We start from the raw sequence: 14,853 nt of genomic DNA on the forward strand, positions 1-14,853 counted from the left end.
AAACGAGATTTATGGTAAGAACTTACCGTTGTTAAATCTCTTTCTGCGAGGTACACTGGGCTCCACAAGTTCTTACCATGAATCCCGTTTTCTGATGCGGGGTACTCTGGGCTCCACAAGGAAATACATCGGGGATGTCCCAAAGCAGTTCCTCACGGGAGGGAACACTGTAGCGGGCACAAGAACCCGGCATCTAAAGGGAGCATTCTGGGAAGCAGCGGTATCAAAGGCATAGAACCTAATGAACGTGTTCCTCGAGAACCACGTAGCCGCCTTGCACAATTGTTTAAGTGTCGCACCACAGTGGGCCACCCAAGAAGGTCCAACCGACCGAGTAGAATGAACTTTGATGGTAGCAGGAACCGGACGACCGGCCTGTACATAAGCATGTGCAATCACCATTCTAAGCCATCTGGCCAATGTCTACTTAGAAGCAGGCCAACCACGATTGTGAAAACCAAACAACACAAAAAGAGAATCAGATTTCCTAACAGAGGAAGTTCTCTTCACATAGATACGGAGAGCCCGTACCACATCCAAAGACCGCTCTTTGGAAGACAACTCAGGAGAATTAAAGGCCAAAACCACAATCTCCTGGTTAAGGTGGAAAGAAGACACCGCCTTGGGTAAATAACCTGGCTGTGTCCGAAGAACCGCCCGGTCGCGGTGAAAAATTAAATAGGGGGACTTATAGGATAAGGCACCCAAGTCCGAGACCCTTCGAGCTGAAGCAATAGCCAGCAAAAACAACACCTTAAGGGAAAGCCACTTAAGGTCAGCAGAGGTAAGAGGCTCAAACGGAGACTCTTGTAAGGCAAAACCAAACCGACATGGCCGAGATGTTAACCTTGAGGGTGGGCAGACCTTAATCCAGGCCTTGTTGTAGAAAGGCCAATAAGTTTGGCCGTACTAAACTTGAAAATGTCATGATTGTGAGACACACACCAAGTAAAGTAAGCATTCCAGACCTTATGGTATATCCGAGCAGAAGCCGGCTTACGGGCCTTCAACATAGTTTGAACAACCGCCTCAGAAAAACCCTTGGCCCTCAGGACGGAAGCATCAAGAGCCATGCCATCAATGCCAGACGAGCCAAATCCTGGTAAACACAAGGGCCCTGAACGAGGAGGTCTGGTCGTTGTGGAAGTAGAAGGGAACGATCCAATGAGAGGCCCTGTAGATCGGAGAACCAGTGCTGCCTGGGCCACGCTGGAGCGACTAGAAGTAGGTTTCCTCCTTCTTGCTTGAACTTCCGTATTACTCTGGGCAGGAGGGACACCGGAGGGAACACATACAGCAGCCAAAAGTTCCACGGGATTGATAGAGCATCCATGAACGCTGCTTGAGGATCCCTTGTCCTTGCTACGAAGACCGGAACCTTGTGACTGTGTTGAGACACCATCAGGTCCACATCTGGGAGATCCCACTTGTCCACAAGAAGTTGAAACACCTCCGGATGGAGGCTCCATTCTCCGGCGTGCACGTCCTGACGACTGAGATAGTCCGTCTCCCAGTTCAGAACGTCCGGTATGAACACTGCTGATATGGCCGGCAGATGGCGTTCTGCCCACTGAAGAATCCTCGATACTTCCCTCATTGCCATGCGGCTTCGAGTGCCGCCCTGAAGATTGATGCACGCCACCGTGGTGGCGTTGTCCGATTGTACTTGGACAGGTCTGTTCTGTATCAGATGCTGGGCCATTGTCAATGCTGTTTATCGGGAGTAGTGACTCCTCCTCTGTCCACCGACCCTGGAGAGAGTGTTGTTCCGACACCGCGCCTCAACCTCTCAGACTGGCATCCATCGTCAGCAGGACTCAGTCGGATATCCAGAAGGGACGGCCCCTGCCCAATCGTTGGCCCTGAAGCCACCGGCTCAGTGACAGACGGACCTCCGGAGATAGGGAAATCATGTGAGATCTTAACCGGTGAGGCAGACCGTCCCACTTGGACAGAATCAACTTCTGCAGAGGGCGAGAATGGAATTGAGCATACTCCACCATGTCGAAAGCCAACACCATGAGACCTAGGCACTTGCATTGCCGAATGAATCGACACTTGCGGACGAGATAGGAAGCATCGGATCTTGTCCTGAAGCTTCAGGACCTTCTCCTGAGACAGGAACAACCGCTGGTTGTGGGTGTCCAATAACGCTCCCAGGTGTACCATGCTCCGAGCCGGAACCAGGGAGGATTTCTTCCAGTTGATCAGCCATCCGTGGGCTTCCATGCACTGGATTGTCAAATCGAGATGACACAGGAGAAGTGCTGGGGAACTCTCCAGGATTAACAAATCGTCTAGGTATGGTAGTATCCTGACCCCTTGACGGTGTAGCGTGGCCATCATGACTGCCCTAACCTTGGTGAAGACTCGCTGAGCAGTTGTCAAACCAAAAGGTAACGCCCGAAATTGGTAATGAAGGTTGCCCACTGCAAACCGCAGGTACTGCTGATGAGATACCGCAATAGAAATATGTAGGTAGGCATCCTGTATGTCCAGGGAGACCATATAGTCCCCAGGCTCCATGGCCAGAACAATAGAGCGCAGCGTTTCCATACGGAACTTGGAAATTCGCACGTGCTTGTTCAAGGACTTCAGATTGAGAATGGGCAGGGAGGACCCGTTCGGTTTCGGGACTAGAAACAGCGGTGAATAGAACCCCTTGCCCCTCTGAGCCAGAGGCACCTGTACCACCACTCCCGTGGACAGGAGGGTATGTACCACCGAGTGCAACGTGTTTGCTTTTGCCGGATCCAGAGGCATATCTGTTAGGAAAAACCGATGAGGGGGGCGACTTCCCTCACCCAGATATATGAAGTGGTCTTCAACCATTCCTGGGTAAATCTAGAAGTCGGCCCCCCCACCCTGGGATCCCCCAGGGGGAGACCCTACCCGTCATGCGGCAGGCGGCTGACGGGCGGCCCAAGCACGCTTCGGTCTGGGCTTGGCAGGTCTGGAAGCACGGGTTTGCTTTGGGTACGCCTGACCTTTTGCTTTACCTGGAGTACGAAAGGGTCGAGGGAAAGTACTTTTAGCCTTCTGTGCTGAAGGAGCCGTACTAGGCAGGCAGGCTGTTTTAGTAGTAGCCAGGTCAGCCACAATCTTATCGAGATTTTCTCCAAAGAGAATGTCTCCCTTGAAAGGAAGAACCTCCAGGGTTTTTCTGGAATTCAAATCCACCGACCAGGATCTCAACCAAAGGTTATGTCTGGCCAAAACGGATGCAGTAGCAGCCTTGGCCGCGAGCACCCCGGCATCAGAGGCCGCCTCCTTAAGGTACAGAGAAGCCGTGGCAATATACGAGAGACATTGTCGAGCATGCTCAGAAACATCAGAAGGCAGTTCCGCCTCAAGTTCCTGAGCCCATGCCTCAACAGCTTCAGCAGTCCAAGTCGCTGCAATAGTTGGCCTTTGAACAGCCCCAGACAGGGTATAAATCGCTTTTAAACAGCCCTCCACCCGACGATCCGTCGGTTCCTTCAGAGAGGTGATGGTCGTTACGGGTAGGGCAGAGGAAACAACCATACGTGCTACATGAGAATCTACAGGCGGAGGGGTGGGATGCGGTCAAGATGCCGCCGGCCGGAATCACGGCGGTCGAAATACCGACGCCGGAATCCCAACTGCCACAATCCCGACATATTCTCCCTCCGTGGGTGTCCACGACACCCATAGAGGGAGAATATAATAGTGTACCGAGCGTAGCGAGGCACCGTGCCTGCAGCGTGGCTAGCGAAGCGAGCCCACAAGGGGCTGCGTTCCGCTCACCACCCCTGTCGAGATTGTGTGGTCGGGATTCCGGCGTCGGTATTTCGACCGCCGGCGGCATTTAGTACTGATCCCGGAGGGGTTTCCCAATTTTTACACACCTCCGCAGAGAGAGGATAGCGAGCCAACAGTCTCTTATTCGGTGTAAACTTTGTCCCCGGATTTCCCAGGATTCCTGACGTATGTCAATCAGGTGTTTAGAGTAGGGTAGAACCTGCTTAACCACCTTCTTACGCTTAAACCTATCAGGTTTCTTGGAGACCGTCTCAGGCTCAGAGTCATCAGCCACCTGAAGAATGAGCCGTATCACCTCAATCAAACCCGGGACATCCACGGACTATTTCCCCATCCCATCTGAAACGTCAGAGTCAGTCTCCGAGGGGTCAGTATAAGCACAGTCCTCCTCAGAGGACGTGTCAGTTAAGGTCGCGGATCGGGAGAAGGTAATGGCCCTTTTAGAAGATGACTTAGTCTTATACGGGCGAGAGTGACCCTTAGATTTGGACATGGATCGGTTCAAATGCTGTAACTGAGTGGAAAACTGATCCGCCCATGGCGGGTTCACAGCGGGAACCATAATCTGTGATAGCGGCACAGGTGGTCCCACAGAGGGCGTTAATTTAGTTATAAGCGTGTTTAACAATGTGGAAAATGTTGCCCAAGGTGGATCTTGAGTTGCCCCGAGCGCTACTAACCCACTGGGGGGCAGGGAAGCCCCTGAACCTGAACTCTCAGCTGCTAAATTATCCTCCATGCCGTCAGTGGCCTCACTACCACGCAGTGTTGGAGAGGCCCCAACGGCGTTGCCACGTGAAGCAGACATAACAATGCGCACAGTAATGGGCAACCCGGTACAAAACGATATTTATAATGTTGTAGCAGCACTATACCTAATAAGAACTCAGAGAAACAGCCGAAGCTGGACAGACTGAGGGTTCAATAGGAATAGAACATATGGTGACTATAATTCACAAGAAAAAATACTCCAGTAGCAAATCTTGTGAAACAAACCTATATTATCTGAAAAAAACCTGAAACACTTGGCCCCTACAGGTATAGTAATATAGGAATAGCACTCTGAGTGAAATACCCTACAATAAGGCAACCACGCAGCAGCTACATGCGCACACACGTATATAATCACAAGCGTACCATGCAGAAATTATGTACCATAAACTGCACTGGACTAGCAATACAAAGTAATGCTCAGTATGGCTTTATGTGATAACAATAGATATAACAAACACAGTAGGCACTGGATGTATATCACAGGGTGTTTTTATCACACAACCCTGACAGTATGCACTCTTTCTTAACTAGCACAGTCGCAGTGACAGGTAGAATACTCAAGTGTCCTGTAGGAAGCACAGCACTGGCAGTCAGGCAGTTCCACAGAGGAGGATTTGCCCCAGCAGTCCTAGAAACAGCTCAGTTCCACCTGTAATGGCCGCTGATCAGGAGTGAGGGAGAGATATATGCAGCTCCAGGGAGGGAACATTACAGAAATGGCGCCCTGGGGGCGAGAGAGGGGGCAGGTCCGGCATACTCCCCCTGCGTGCGGGCAGTGATAAGAAGCGGGGGGGGGTAATGGTACAACAGTCCCCCCTGACCTGTGCCCCTGTAAAAACACCCTGGTGGCTAGTGGAAAAGCAGCCCAGTAATCTGTGTCCACGCCAGCGCGACCCGCCTCCTACGGCCGCACGGGATCGCGGTGTACAGCGTGGGCACAGAAGCCCCTTACCTCCCCTTGACAGCAGCCCTGCGATTCGGGAGACGGCGGCGTGTGTGACTCACAGAGAACTGAGGAATTAAAGCCGGTGCCTCCGCTGTAGTGACCCGGCAACCGCGGCGTGGGAGTATACAGCGTCCGCTGGGGGTGATGGAACTTTAAGCTATCTACTATGTGTGTTAACCAGACCTAAAAAAGGTTACAGAGTATAACAATATGCACACTCACACAATGAGTAGTGCATGCCTCCATTTTACAGTTACAAATTCCCTTTACAGCAGGGATATTCAACATGTGGGCCTCCAGCATGCCCTGCTAGAGTAAAACTATAGCAGGGCATGCTGGGATGTGTAGTACCACAACAGCTGGATGGCCGCATTAACATGAAGTTGGTACTTGAAGAAGACTGAAGTTGAAAATACCTTATATAAAACATTCCAGCTGGGATTCTTTTTTTTCCTATTTCTCTCTCAGAGCAAGTCTTCATGACTTTCTTAACAGAGCTACTTACACACGAGGCAATCCACAATCCACTCAAGCCTAGCAAGAGGATCACAAACTCCATGAGGCGGTTGCTACATTAGATAAGATCTGGATCTTCAGCCCTTTAGGGATAATCTGACATTATTGCCGTATGGTTGCTCACTTTAAGACAGGGCATATAAATTTGCAGTAACCTAGGGTAAACATTCCTATATGAGTACAGTACTTGTCATACAATGAATCAATTGAGAGATTTTGGTCCACAAAAAGTTATTAAAAATGTAATGAATAATGCTAGCATACTATATGCGACACATTTAGTGAGACCCACATATTATAGCAAAATAATAAATAAATAAATAAACTGGGAAATAATAAAACAAATCCTGGGTCAGTACATGCATGAGAGATAAATACACAACAATATGTGTGGTTTAAACATATATGTTGATCTTGCACAACAAACTAGAAGCCTTTGTAAATAATAAAATTAGACTTTATTGGTCATACTTAACATATCCTTTCTATATTAGTAAACATTTTCCATCACAGTTTATATGACTTGATGATAATAACAGGCTGCTGAAACCAAAGCTATAATGTACGTGGTTTTTACTTGCGAATAATCCTGTCATCCAGTACCAGAGGTCATCTCCCTGCGCACTTTCCAGGACAGCATATGATGATCAATAAGAATAGGAAGCTATTTTGTGAGAATGTGATTTCCGTCTTCACAAAACTTAACTTCTAATATTTTCACAGCAGGACTGTAATACCTTCAATAAAAACATAATTTCCTTGAGTCTTTCCAGTGCTTGTAAACAACCATTTCAGCTATCAAGATCTTTTACTTAACAACAATTAACCTAAATTATTATAAAAGATCTTGATGAAGCTATACACCAGACGTGGCCAGGTCTTCTACAAATCTCAGTAAAGAGGATATTCAGTAATGTGGAATGATTGTAAGTTGCTCCATGAAGCTTCAAATATTGCTTGTGACGCTGCTCCTTGGAAATGTTCACTATTTGTATTATCATAAGTAATTCAGGTAGTTCAAACCATTATTAATACATTGTCTAATGTTTAGTATTCTGTTTTCCTATATTTGCATGACTTTTCTTGGTACCTTTTTTTAGCCATATTAACACAATTCTGGAATCCTAGAAAATGAAGAAAAATAGAGCACTAATAAAAGGTTTCTATTTCCTACATTGTAAAAAATAAAAGAAAAATGTCCATTGACGTTACTTCTAACGATGACTACCATACTTTGCAACCCAGTCAGTCCTTCCATGTACTGCTTGAAATGGTTGTGGGCAGTTTAACATAGAGAGGTTTTTAGATGCTGGTTTGTAGGATGGAGCTGGTACTTGAGAACGCATAGGTTTTGTTTTCCATGTGTCATAATCTGAAATAAACAGAGAAGATTATCAATATATCAAAATATTAAATCATTCATAGTATGTTTCCTGACCAGTGTAAAATACATGTCATTTACTTAATAAAATGCTAAGAAAGGGGCTAGTTTGCTTGTATAACATCAAGTAGGAAAACGTTACTTAGCTGTATTATCATAAAGCAGGTGCAATGGTCACATTAAGATGTGGTTTAATATATAAAGTTAGATCATGTATTGAAGGTAAATTTACATAATGAGTCTACTATATGTGCAGAATGTTAAAATATCTATAAAAGTCTTACTGTTTCTACAGTGTAGGTATGTCAGATCTGTATTATTATTATTATTACAGGTTTTCTATTTTCAGGCATCTACAACCAATTGTATTCTACTTCTTTGTATCAAATACTACTTCTGTATACACCTTGCGTCTATATGGCACAAGACACCCGGCGTGACAAATGCTCCATTTCATACATCTTACATAAACAGATAAAAGCCACTTATAGTGTACCAGACGCTACACTGAAACACTAACCACACAGGAATTGGTCTTACACATGTACAAAGTCACAGAGAAATCACATTGGAAGCTGGTGTGATAAAAGCTGTGGGTGCTAGCCTTGGAGGCCTTTTTACACAGATTCAGACCGAGGGGTGTCCAATTAGAGGTGAAAAAACATTGGGTGCGAAAAACTTCATTTTTTTCACACTTTTTCCAATGTTTCACTGATTTCTTTTTTTTTATAGGCTATCCATTTAGGATCACCCCTAAAAAAAAAATAGCTTTCCTCCCGAAAACACACAGGTTCAATTAAACCTGTGTGTTTTTGTTAGAAATGGCTCCGTTTTCGCATGAACTGGGCTGTTTCCAAGGATTTTGGTTTCGCTTGCCTGAGGCAGGTGAAACAAAATCCCAGAGGAGCAGCGTTTCGTTTTGACCTGGCACTCCGAGAAGGGCACGACTGAAGCCACAGTGTAAAAGAACACCTCTGTATGTCACCAACAAAAATACAATAGAAAAAGTTAGCAAAATAAACAGCACAGTATCCATTTTAAAATCTTGTGTGAATTATTTAATCATGTGCTGGTTTTGCTCAGTTTGTGACATTTAATTAAAAACAAGTTTAGAAAATGACAAGTTCTGCATGCCCCTGATACTTGAAAAATATGGCAAAATATTAGTCAGAATAATTGTACGTTACTGTATATCACAAAACTAGATTCTTTTATGTTCTCATTTTATTTAATAGCACAATGATGCCACATCTGAAATCATGACAGGACAGTTAGGAGAAAACAGTTTCAGATAAAAATTATGATCATACATACCATACATCTATGAAAAGTGCACTAACCGTTTTATATAAATGTCCCTTGACTAGGACTTGGCTTGGTCAACAGAAGATCTAACATGGGCTAGATTAAGGGCCTGAGGACAGAGGTGTTTCTAGGGGACCGGGCGCCCCTGGCAAAGTAAGGGACCAGAGCCCCCCCACATATTTGAAATAGCGAAGGTGCGTGGGCAAAAAAGGTGCATGATCTTGTGGGAAAGGGACATGACCACACAATAGTACTCCCAATTCAAATTACATTACACAGTAGTACACCTTATACACATTATGTCACACCATAGTGTCCCTTACACATCATGCCCACACAATAATCCTTATCACACTGTGGAGAAATCAGCAGTGCTTAGCCAAGGAGGGGCGCTGCCCAGCGATGTTTCTTGCTGTCATGGGGTATAATCACATATTAATGGCAGTGAAAATGTCTCTCTGCTCAATACCTAGTAGTGGTGATGTAGTGATATATTAAGAATAGCATTCTAGTAGTTTATTTTGAGTTTCTTCACTGTGGTGCCGAACACCGGTGCCAGCTCTTGACTGCTGTGCGAACCACCAGCCCAGGCACTGCCACTACTAAGTGATTCCACTCCCTGGCCAAGGGTGGCACTACCAGGCAGTGTCCCCTCCTCAGCCAGTGCACCTTGTGAGTGCCATCCTGGCCAATGGGTAGATAACCTCCTGTCCCCAGCACATAGCCGTAGACCCCATCCCGCTCCCAGCACATAGACGTAGTCCCTCTCCTCCTCCCAGCACATAGCCGTAATCTCCATTCCCCTCCCAGCACATAGCCATAGCCCCCATCTTCTTCCCAGCACATAGCCATAGCCCCATCTTCCTCCCAGCACATAGCCATGGTCTCCCCCCTCCCAGCACATAGCCATGGTCTCCCCCCTCCCAGCACATAGCCATGGACTCCCCCCTCCCAGCACATAGCCATGGTCTACCGCCACCCAGCACATAGCCATGGTCTCCCCCCTCCCTGCACATAGCCATGGTCTCCCCCCCCCATCCCTGCACATAGCCAAGGTCTCCCCCCTCCCTGCGTAGAGTCTTCTCCCCTCCCAGCACAGAGTTTCCCCTCTCCCTACATATAGTCCTCTCCCCTCCCAGCACAGAGTCTCCCCCCTCCCTGCATATAGTCCTCTCCCCAGCCAGCACAAGGTCTCCCCCCTGCATATAGTCCTCTCCCCTCCCAGTACATAGTCTCCCCCCTCCCTGCATGTAGTCCTCTCCCCTCCCAGTACATAGTCTCCCCATCTCCCTGCATATAATCCTCTCCCCTCCCAGCACATAGTCTTCCCCTCCATGCATATAGTTCTTTCCCCTCCCTGCATATAGTCCTCCCCAATGCAAAGCACATATCAATTAATGGGCCAGATGTACTATGCCTTGAAAAGTGATAAATATAACAGTGATAAAGTACCAGCCAATCGGCTCCTAACTGTCATTTTTCAAACACAGCCAGTGACATGGTAGTTAGGAGCTGATTGTTGCAGTACCTAGTTTGATGAGCTGGGCATCGCCTGGGCTGGAGGATTGCCCAGTAGGCAGGAACACCACACTTCGGCACCGCACCACACTTCGTGAAGAAAGTGAACGTAAACTACAGCTCCCAGCAACCCTTGCTGCCAGGAGCTCCCGACAGCAAGGGCTGCTGGGAAATGTAGTTTACTTTCACTTTCTTCACTAGTGCATTGCGGTGCCGAACACCGGCGCCTGTTCCTGCCTACTGTGAGCTCCTCCAGCCCAGGCGATGCCACTACTAAGTGATTCCACTCATTGGTCGAGGGTGGCACTGCCGGGCGGCGCCCTTTCCTCGGCTGGCGCCCCTGGCGAGTGCCATCCTGGCCAATGGGTAGATACACCCCTGCCTGAGGATCCCACATAGGCCTCAAGCTGGAAATTACCAAGGCTATTGCAAGAAGCAGTGGGGGTGTGACAACGGCTGTGTGGGCATGGCCAGTACCATATAAGACACAGTTTTCTCTAACGTCCTAAGTGGATGCTGGGGACTCCGTAAGGACCATGGGGAATAGCGGCTCCGCAGGAGACTGGGCACAAAAGAAAAGCTTTAGAACTACCTGGTGTGCACTGGCTCCTCCCCCTATGACCCTCCTCCAAGCCTCAGTTAAGATTTTGTGCCCGAACGAGAAGGGTGCACACTAGGTGGCTCTCCTGAGCTGCTTAGTGAAAAGTTTAGTTTTAGGTTTTTTATTTTCAGTGAGACCTGCTGGCAACAGGCTCACTGCATCGAGGGACTAAGGAGAGAAGAAGCAAACTCACCTGCGTGCAGAGTGGATTGGGCTTCTTAGGCTACTGGACATTAGCTCCAGAGGGACGATCACAGGCCCAGCCATGGATGGGTCCCAGAGCCGCGCCGCCGGCCCCCATACAGAGCCAGAAGACAGAAGAGGTCCGGAAAATCGGCGGCAGAAGACGTCCTGTCTTCAACAAGGTAGCGCACAGCACTGCAGCTGTGCGCCATTGCTCTCAGCACACTTCACACTCCGGTCACTGAGGGTGCAGGGCGCTGGGGGGGGGGGGCGCCCTGAGACGCAATAAAAACACCTTGGATGGCAAAAAATGCATCACATATAGCTCCTGGGCTATATGGATGAATTTAACCCCTGCCAGAATACATAGAAAAACGGGAGATAAGGCCGCCGATAAGGGGGCGGAGCCTATCTCCTCAGCACACTGGCGCCATTTTCCCTCACAGCTCCGTTGGAGGGAAGCTCCCTGTCTCTCCCCTGCAGTCACTACACTACAGAAAGGGTTAAAAAAGAGAGGGGGGGCACTAATTACGCGCAATATTAAATAAAACAGCAGCTATAAGGGGAAAAACACTTATATAAGGTTATCCCTGTATATATATAGCGCTCTGGTGTGTGCTGGCAAACTCTCCCTCTGTCTCCCCAAAGGGCTAGTGGGGTCCTGTCCTCTATCAGAGCATTCCCTGTGTGTGTGCTGTATGTCGGTACGTTTGTGTCGACATGTATGAGGAGAAAAATGATGTGGAGACGGAGCAGATTGCCTGTAATAGTGATGTCATCCCCTAGGGGGTCGACACCTGAGTGGATGAACTGTTGGAAGAAATTACGTGACAGTGTCAGCTCTGTATAAAAGACAGTGGTTGACATGAGACTCAGCTTGTGCCTGTCCAGACGTCTCATAGGCCGTCAGGGGCTCTAAAGCGCCCGTTACCTCAGATGGCAGATATAGACGCCGACACGGATACTGACTCCAGTGTCGACGGTGAAGAGACAAATGTGACTTCCAGTAGGGCCACACGTTACATGATTGAGGCAATGAAAAATGTTTTACACATTTCTGATAATACGAGTACCACCAAAAAGGGGTATTATGTTCGGTGAGGAAAAACTACCTGTAGTTTTCCTGAATCTGAGAAATTAAATGAGGTGTGTGATGATGCGTGGGTTTCCCGCGATAACAACTGATAATTTCTAAAATGTTATTGGCATTATATCCTTTCCCGCCAGAGGTTAGGGTGCGTTGGGAAACACCCCCTAGGGTGGATAAAGCGCTCACACGCTTGTAAGGGCTCTACCCTCTCCTGAGATGGCCGCCCTTAAGGATCCTGCTGATAGAAAGCAGGAGGGTATCCTAAAATGTATTTACACACATACTGGTGTTATACTGCGACCAGCAATCGCCTCAGCCTGGATGTGCAGTGCTGAGTTGGCGTGGTCGGATTCCCTGACTGAAAATATTGATACCCTAGATAGGGACAGTATATTTTTGCCTATAGAGCATTTAAAAGATGCATTTCTATATATGCGTGATGCACAGCTGAATATTTGCCGACTGGCATCAAGTCTAAGTGCGTTGTCCATTTCTACCAGTAGAGGGTTATGGACACGACAGTGGTCAGGTGATGCGGATTTCAAACGGCATTTGGAAGTATTGCCTTATTAAGGGGAGGAGTTATTTGGGGTCGGTCTTTCAGACCTGGTGGCCACGGCAACAGCTGGGAAATCCACGTTTGTACCCCAGGTCGCCTCTCAACATGAGAAGACGCCGTATTATCAGGCGCAGTCTTTTCGTGGGCAAGCGGGCAAAAGGTTCCTCATTTCTGCCCCGTGACAGAGGGAGAGGAAAAAAGGCTGCAGAAATCAGCCAGTTCCCAGGAACAGAAACCCTCTCCCGCCTCTGCCAAGCCCTCAGTATGACGCTGTGGCTTTACAAGCAGAATCAGGCACGGTGGGGGGCCCGTCTCAATGAATTTCAGCGCGCAGTGGGCTCACTCGCAAGTAGACCCCTGGATCCTTCAGGTGATATCTCAGGGGTACAAATTGGAATTCGAGACGTTTCCCCCTCGCCGTTTCCTAAAGTCGGCTTTACCGATGTCTCCTTCTGACAGGGAGACAGTTTTGGAAGCCATTCACAAGCTGTATTCCCAGCAGGTGATAATCAAGGTACCCCTCCTGCAACAGGGAACGGGGTATTATTCCACACTGTTGTGGTACCGAAGCCGGACGGCTCGGTGAGACCGATTCTAAATCTAAAATCTTTGAACACTTAACAGAGGTTCAAATTCAAGATTGAGTCACTCAGAGCAGTGATTGCGAACCTGGAAGAAGGGGACTACATGATGTCTCGGGACATCAAGGATGCTTACCTTCATGTCCAAATTTACCCTTCTCACCAAGGGTACCTCAGGTTTATGGTACAGAACTGTCACTATCAGTTCAGACGCTGCCGTATGGATGGTCCACGGCACCCCGGGTCTTTACCAAGGTAATGGCCGAAATGATGATAAGGAAGGGAATTTTAGTTATCCCTTACTTGGACGATTCCCCGATAAGGGTAAGATCCAGGGAACAGTTGGAGGTCGGTGTAGCACTATCTCAGGTAGTGTTGCGGCAGCACGATTGGATTCTCAATATTCCAAAATCGCAGCTGGTTCCGACGACTCGTCTTCTGTTCCTAGGGATGATCCTGGACACAGTCCAGAAAAAGGTGTTTCTCCCGGAGAAAGCCAGGGAGTTATCCGAGCTAGTCAGGAACCTCCTAAAACCGAGCCAAGTCTCAGTGCATCAATGCACAAGGGTTCTGGGTAAAATGGTGGCTTCCTACGAAGCAATCCCATTCGGCAGATTCCACGCAAGAACTTTCCAGTGGGACCTGCTGGACAAATGGTCCGGGTCGCATCTTCAGATGCATCAGCGGATAACCCTGTGACCAAGAACAAGGGTGTCCCTCCTGTGGTGGTTGCAGAGTGCTCATCTTCTAGAGGGCCGCAGATTCGGCATTCAGGACTGGGTCCTGGTGACCATGGATGCCAGCCTGCGAGGCTGGGGAGCAGTCACACAGGGAAGGAATTTCCAGGGCTTATGGTCAAGCCTGGAGACATCACTTCACATAAATATCCTGAAGCTACGGGCCATTTACAATGCTCTAAGCTTAGCAAGACCTCTGCTTCAAGGTCAGCCGGTGTTGATCCAGTCGGACAACATCACAGCAGTCACCCACGTAAACAGACAGGGTGGCACAAGAAGCAGGAGGACAATGGCAGAAGCTGCAAGGATTCTTCGCTGGGCGGAAAATCATGTGATAGCACTGTCAGCAATTCCGGGAGTGGACAACTGGGAAGCAGACTTCCTCAGCAGACACGACCTCCACCCGGGAGAGTGGGGACTTCACCCAGAAGTCTTCCACATGATTATAAACCGTTGGGAAAAACTCGACAGGTATTGCGCCAGGTCATGGGACCCTCAGGCAATAGCTGTAGACGCTCTGGTAACACCGTGGGTGTACCAGTCAGTGTATGTGTTCCCTCATCTGCCTCTCATACCCAAGGTACTGAGATTGATAAGATGGAGAGGAGTAAGCACTATATTCGTGGCTCCGGATTGGCCAAGAAGGACTTGGTAACCGGAACTTCAAGTGATGCTCACGGAGGATCCGTGGCCTCTACCTCTAAGAAGGGACCTGCTCCAGCAAGGACCCTGTCTGTTCCAAGACTTACCGCGACTGCGTTTGACGGCATGGCGGTTGAACGCCGGATCCTGAAGGAAAAAAGGCATTCCGGATGAAGTCATCCCTATCCTGATCAAAGCCAGGAAGGATGTAACCGCAAAACATTATCACCGCATTTG

At 48.4% G+C, this 14,853-nt stretch overlaps 1 protein-coding gene across 10 annotated transcripts in view; it reads right to left on the reverse strand.

The window, feature by feature from the left end:
• Positions 1 to 6,454: 6,454 nt before the first annotated feature.
• MAK (male germ cell associated kinase) overlaps positions 6,455 to 14,853 on the reverse strand; it is a 175,670-nt gene continuing 167,271 nt past the window's right edge. For all 10 annotated transcript variants that reach the window (XM_063923142.1, XM_063923144.1, XM_063923148.1 and 7 more), the window contains one exon: positions 6,455 to 7,391. In XM_063923142.1, the coding sequence (XP_063779212.1) occupies positions 7,234 to 7,391 (158 nt within the window). In that variant the 3' untranslated portion in view covers positions 6,455 to 7,233. The remainder of the gene's footprint in view (positions 7,392 to 14,853) is intronic.

Source organism: Pseudophryne corroboree, chromosome 5 (assembly GCF_028390025.1).
Source record: "Pseudophryne corroboree isolate aPseCor3 chromosome 5, aPseCor3.hap2, whole genome shotgun sequence".
NCBI lineage: Eukaryota > Metazoa > Chordata > Amphibia > Anura > Myobatrachidae > Pseudophryne > Pseudophryne corroboree.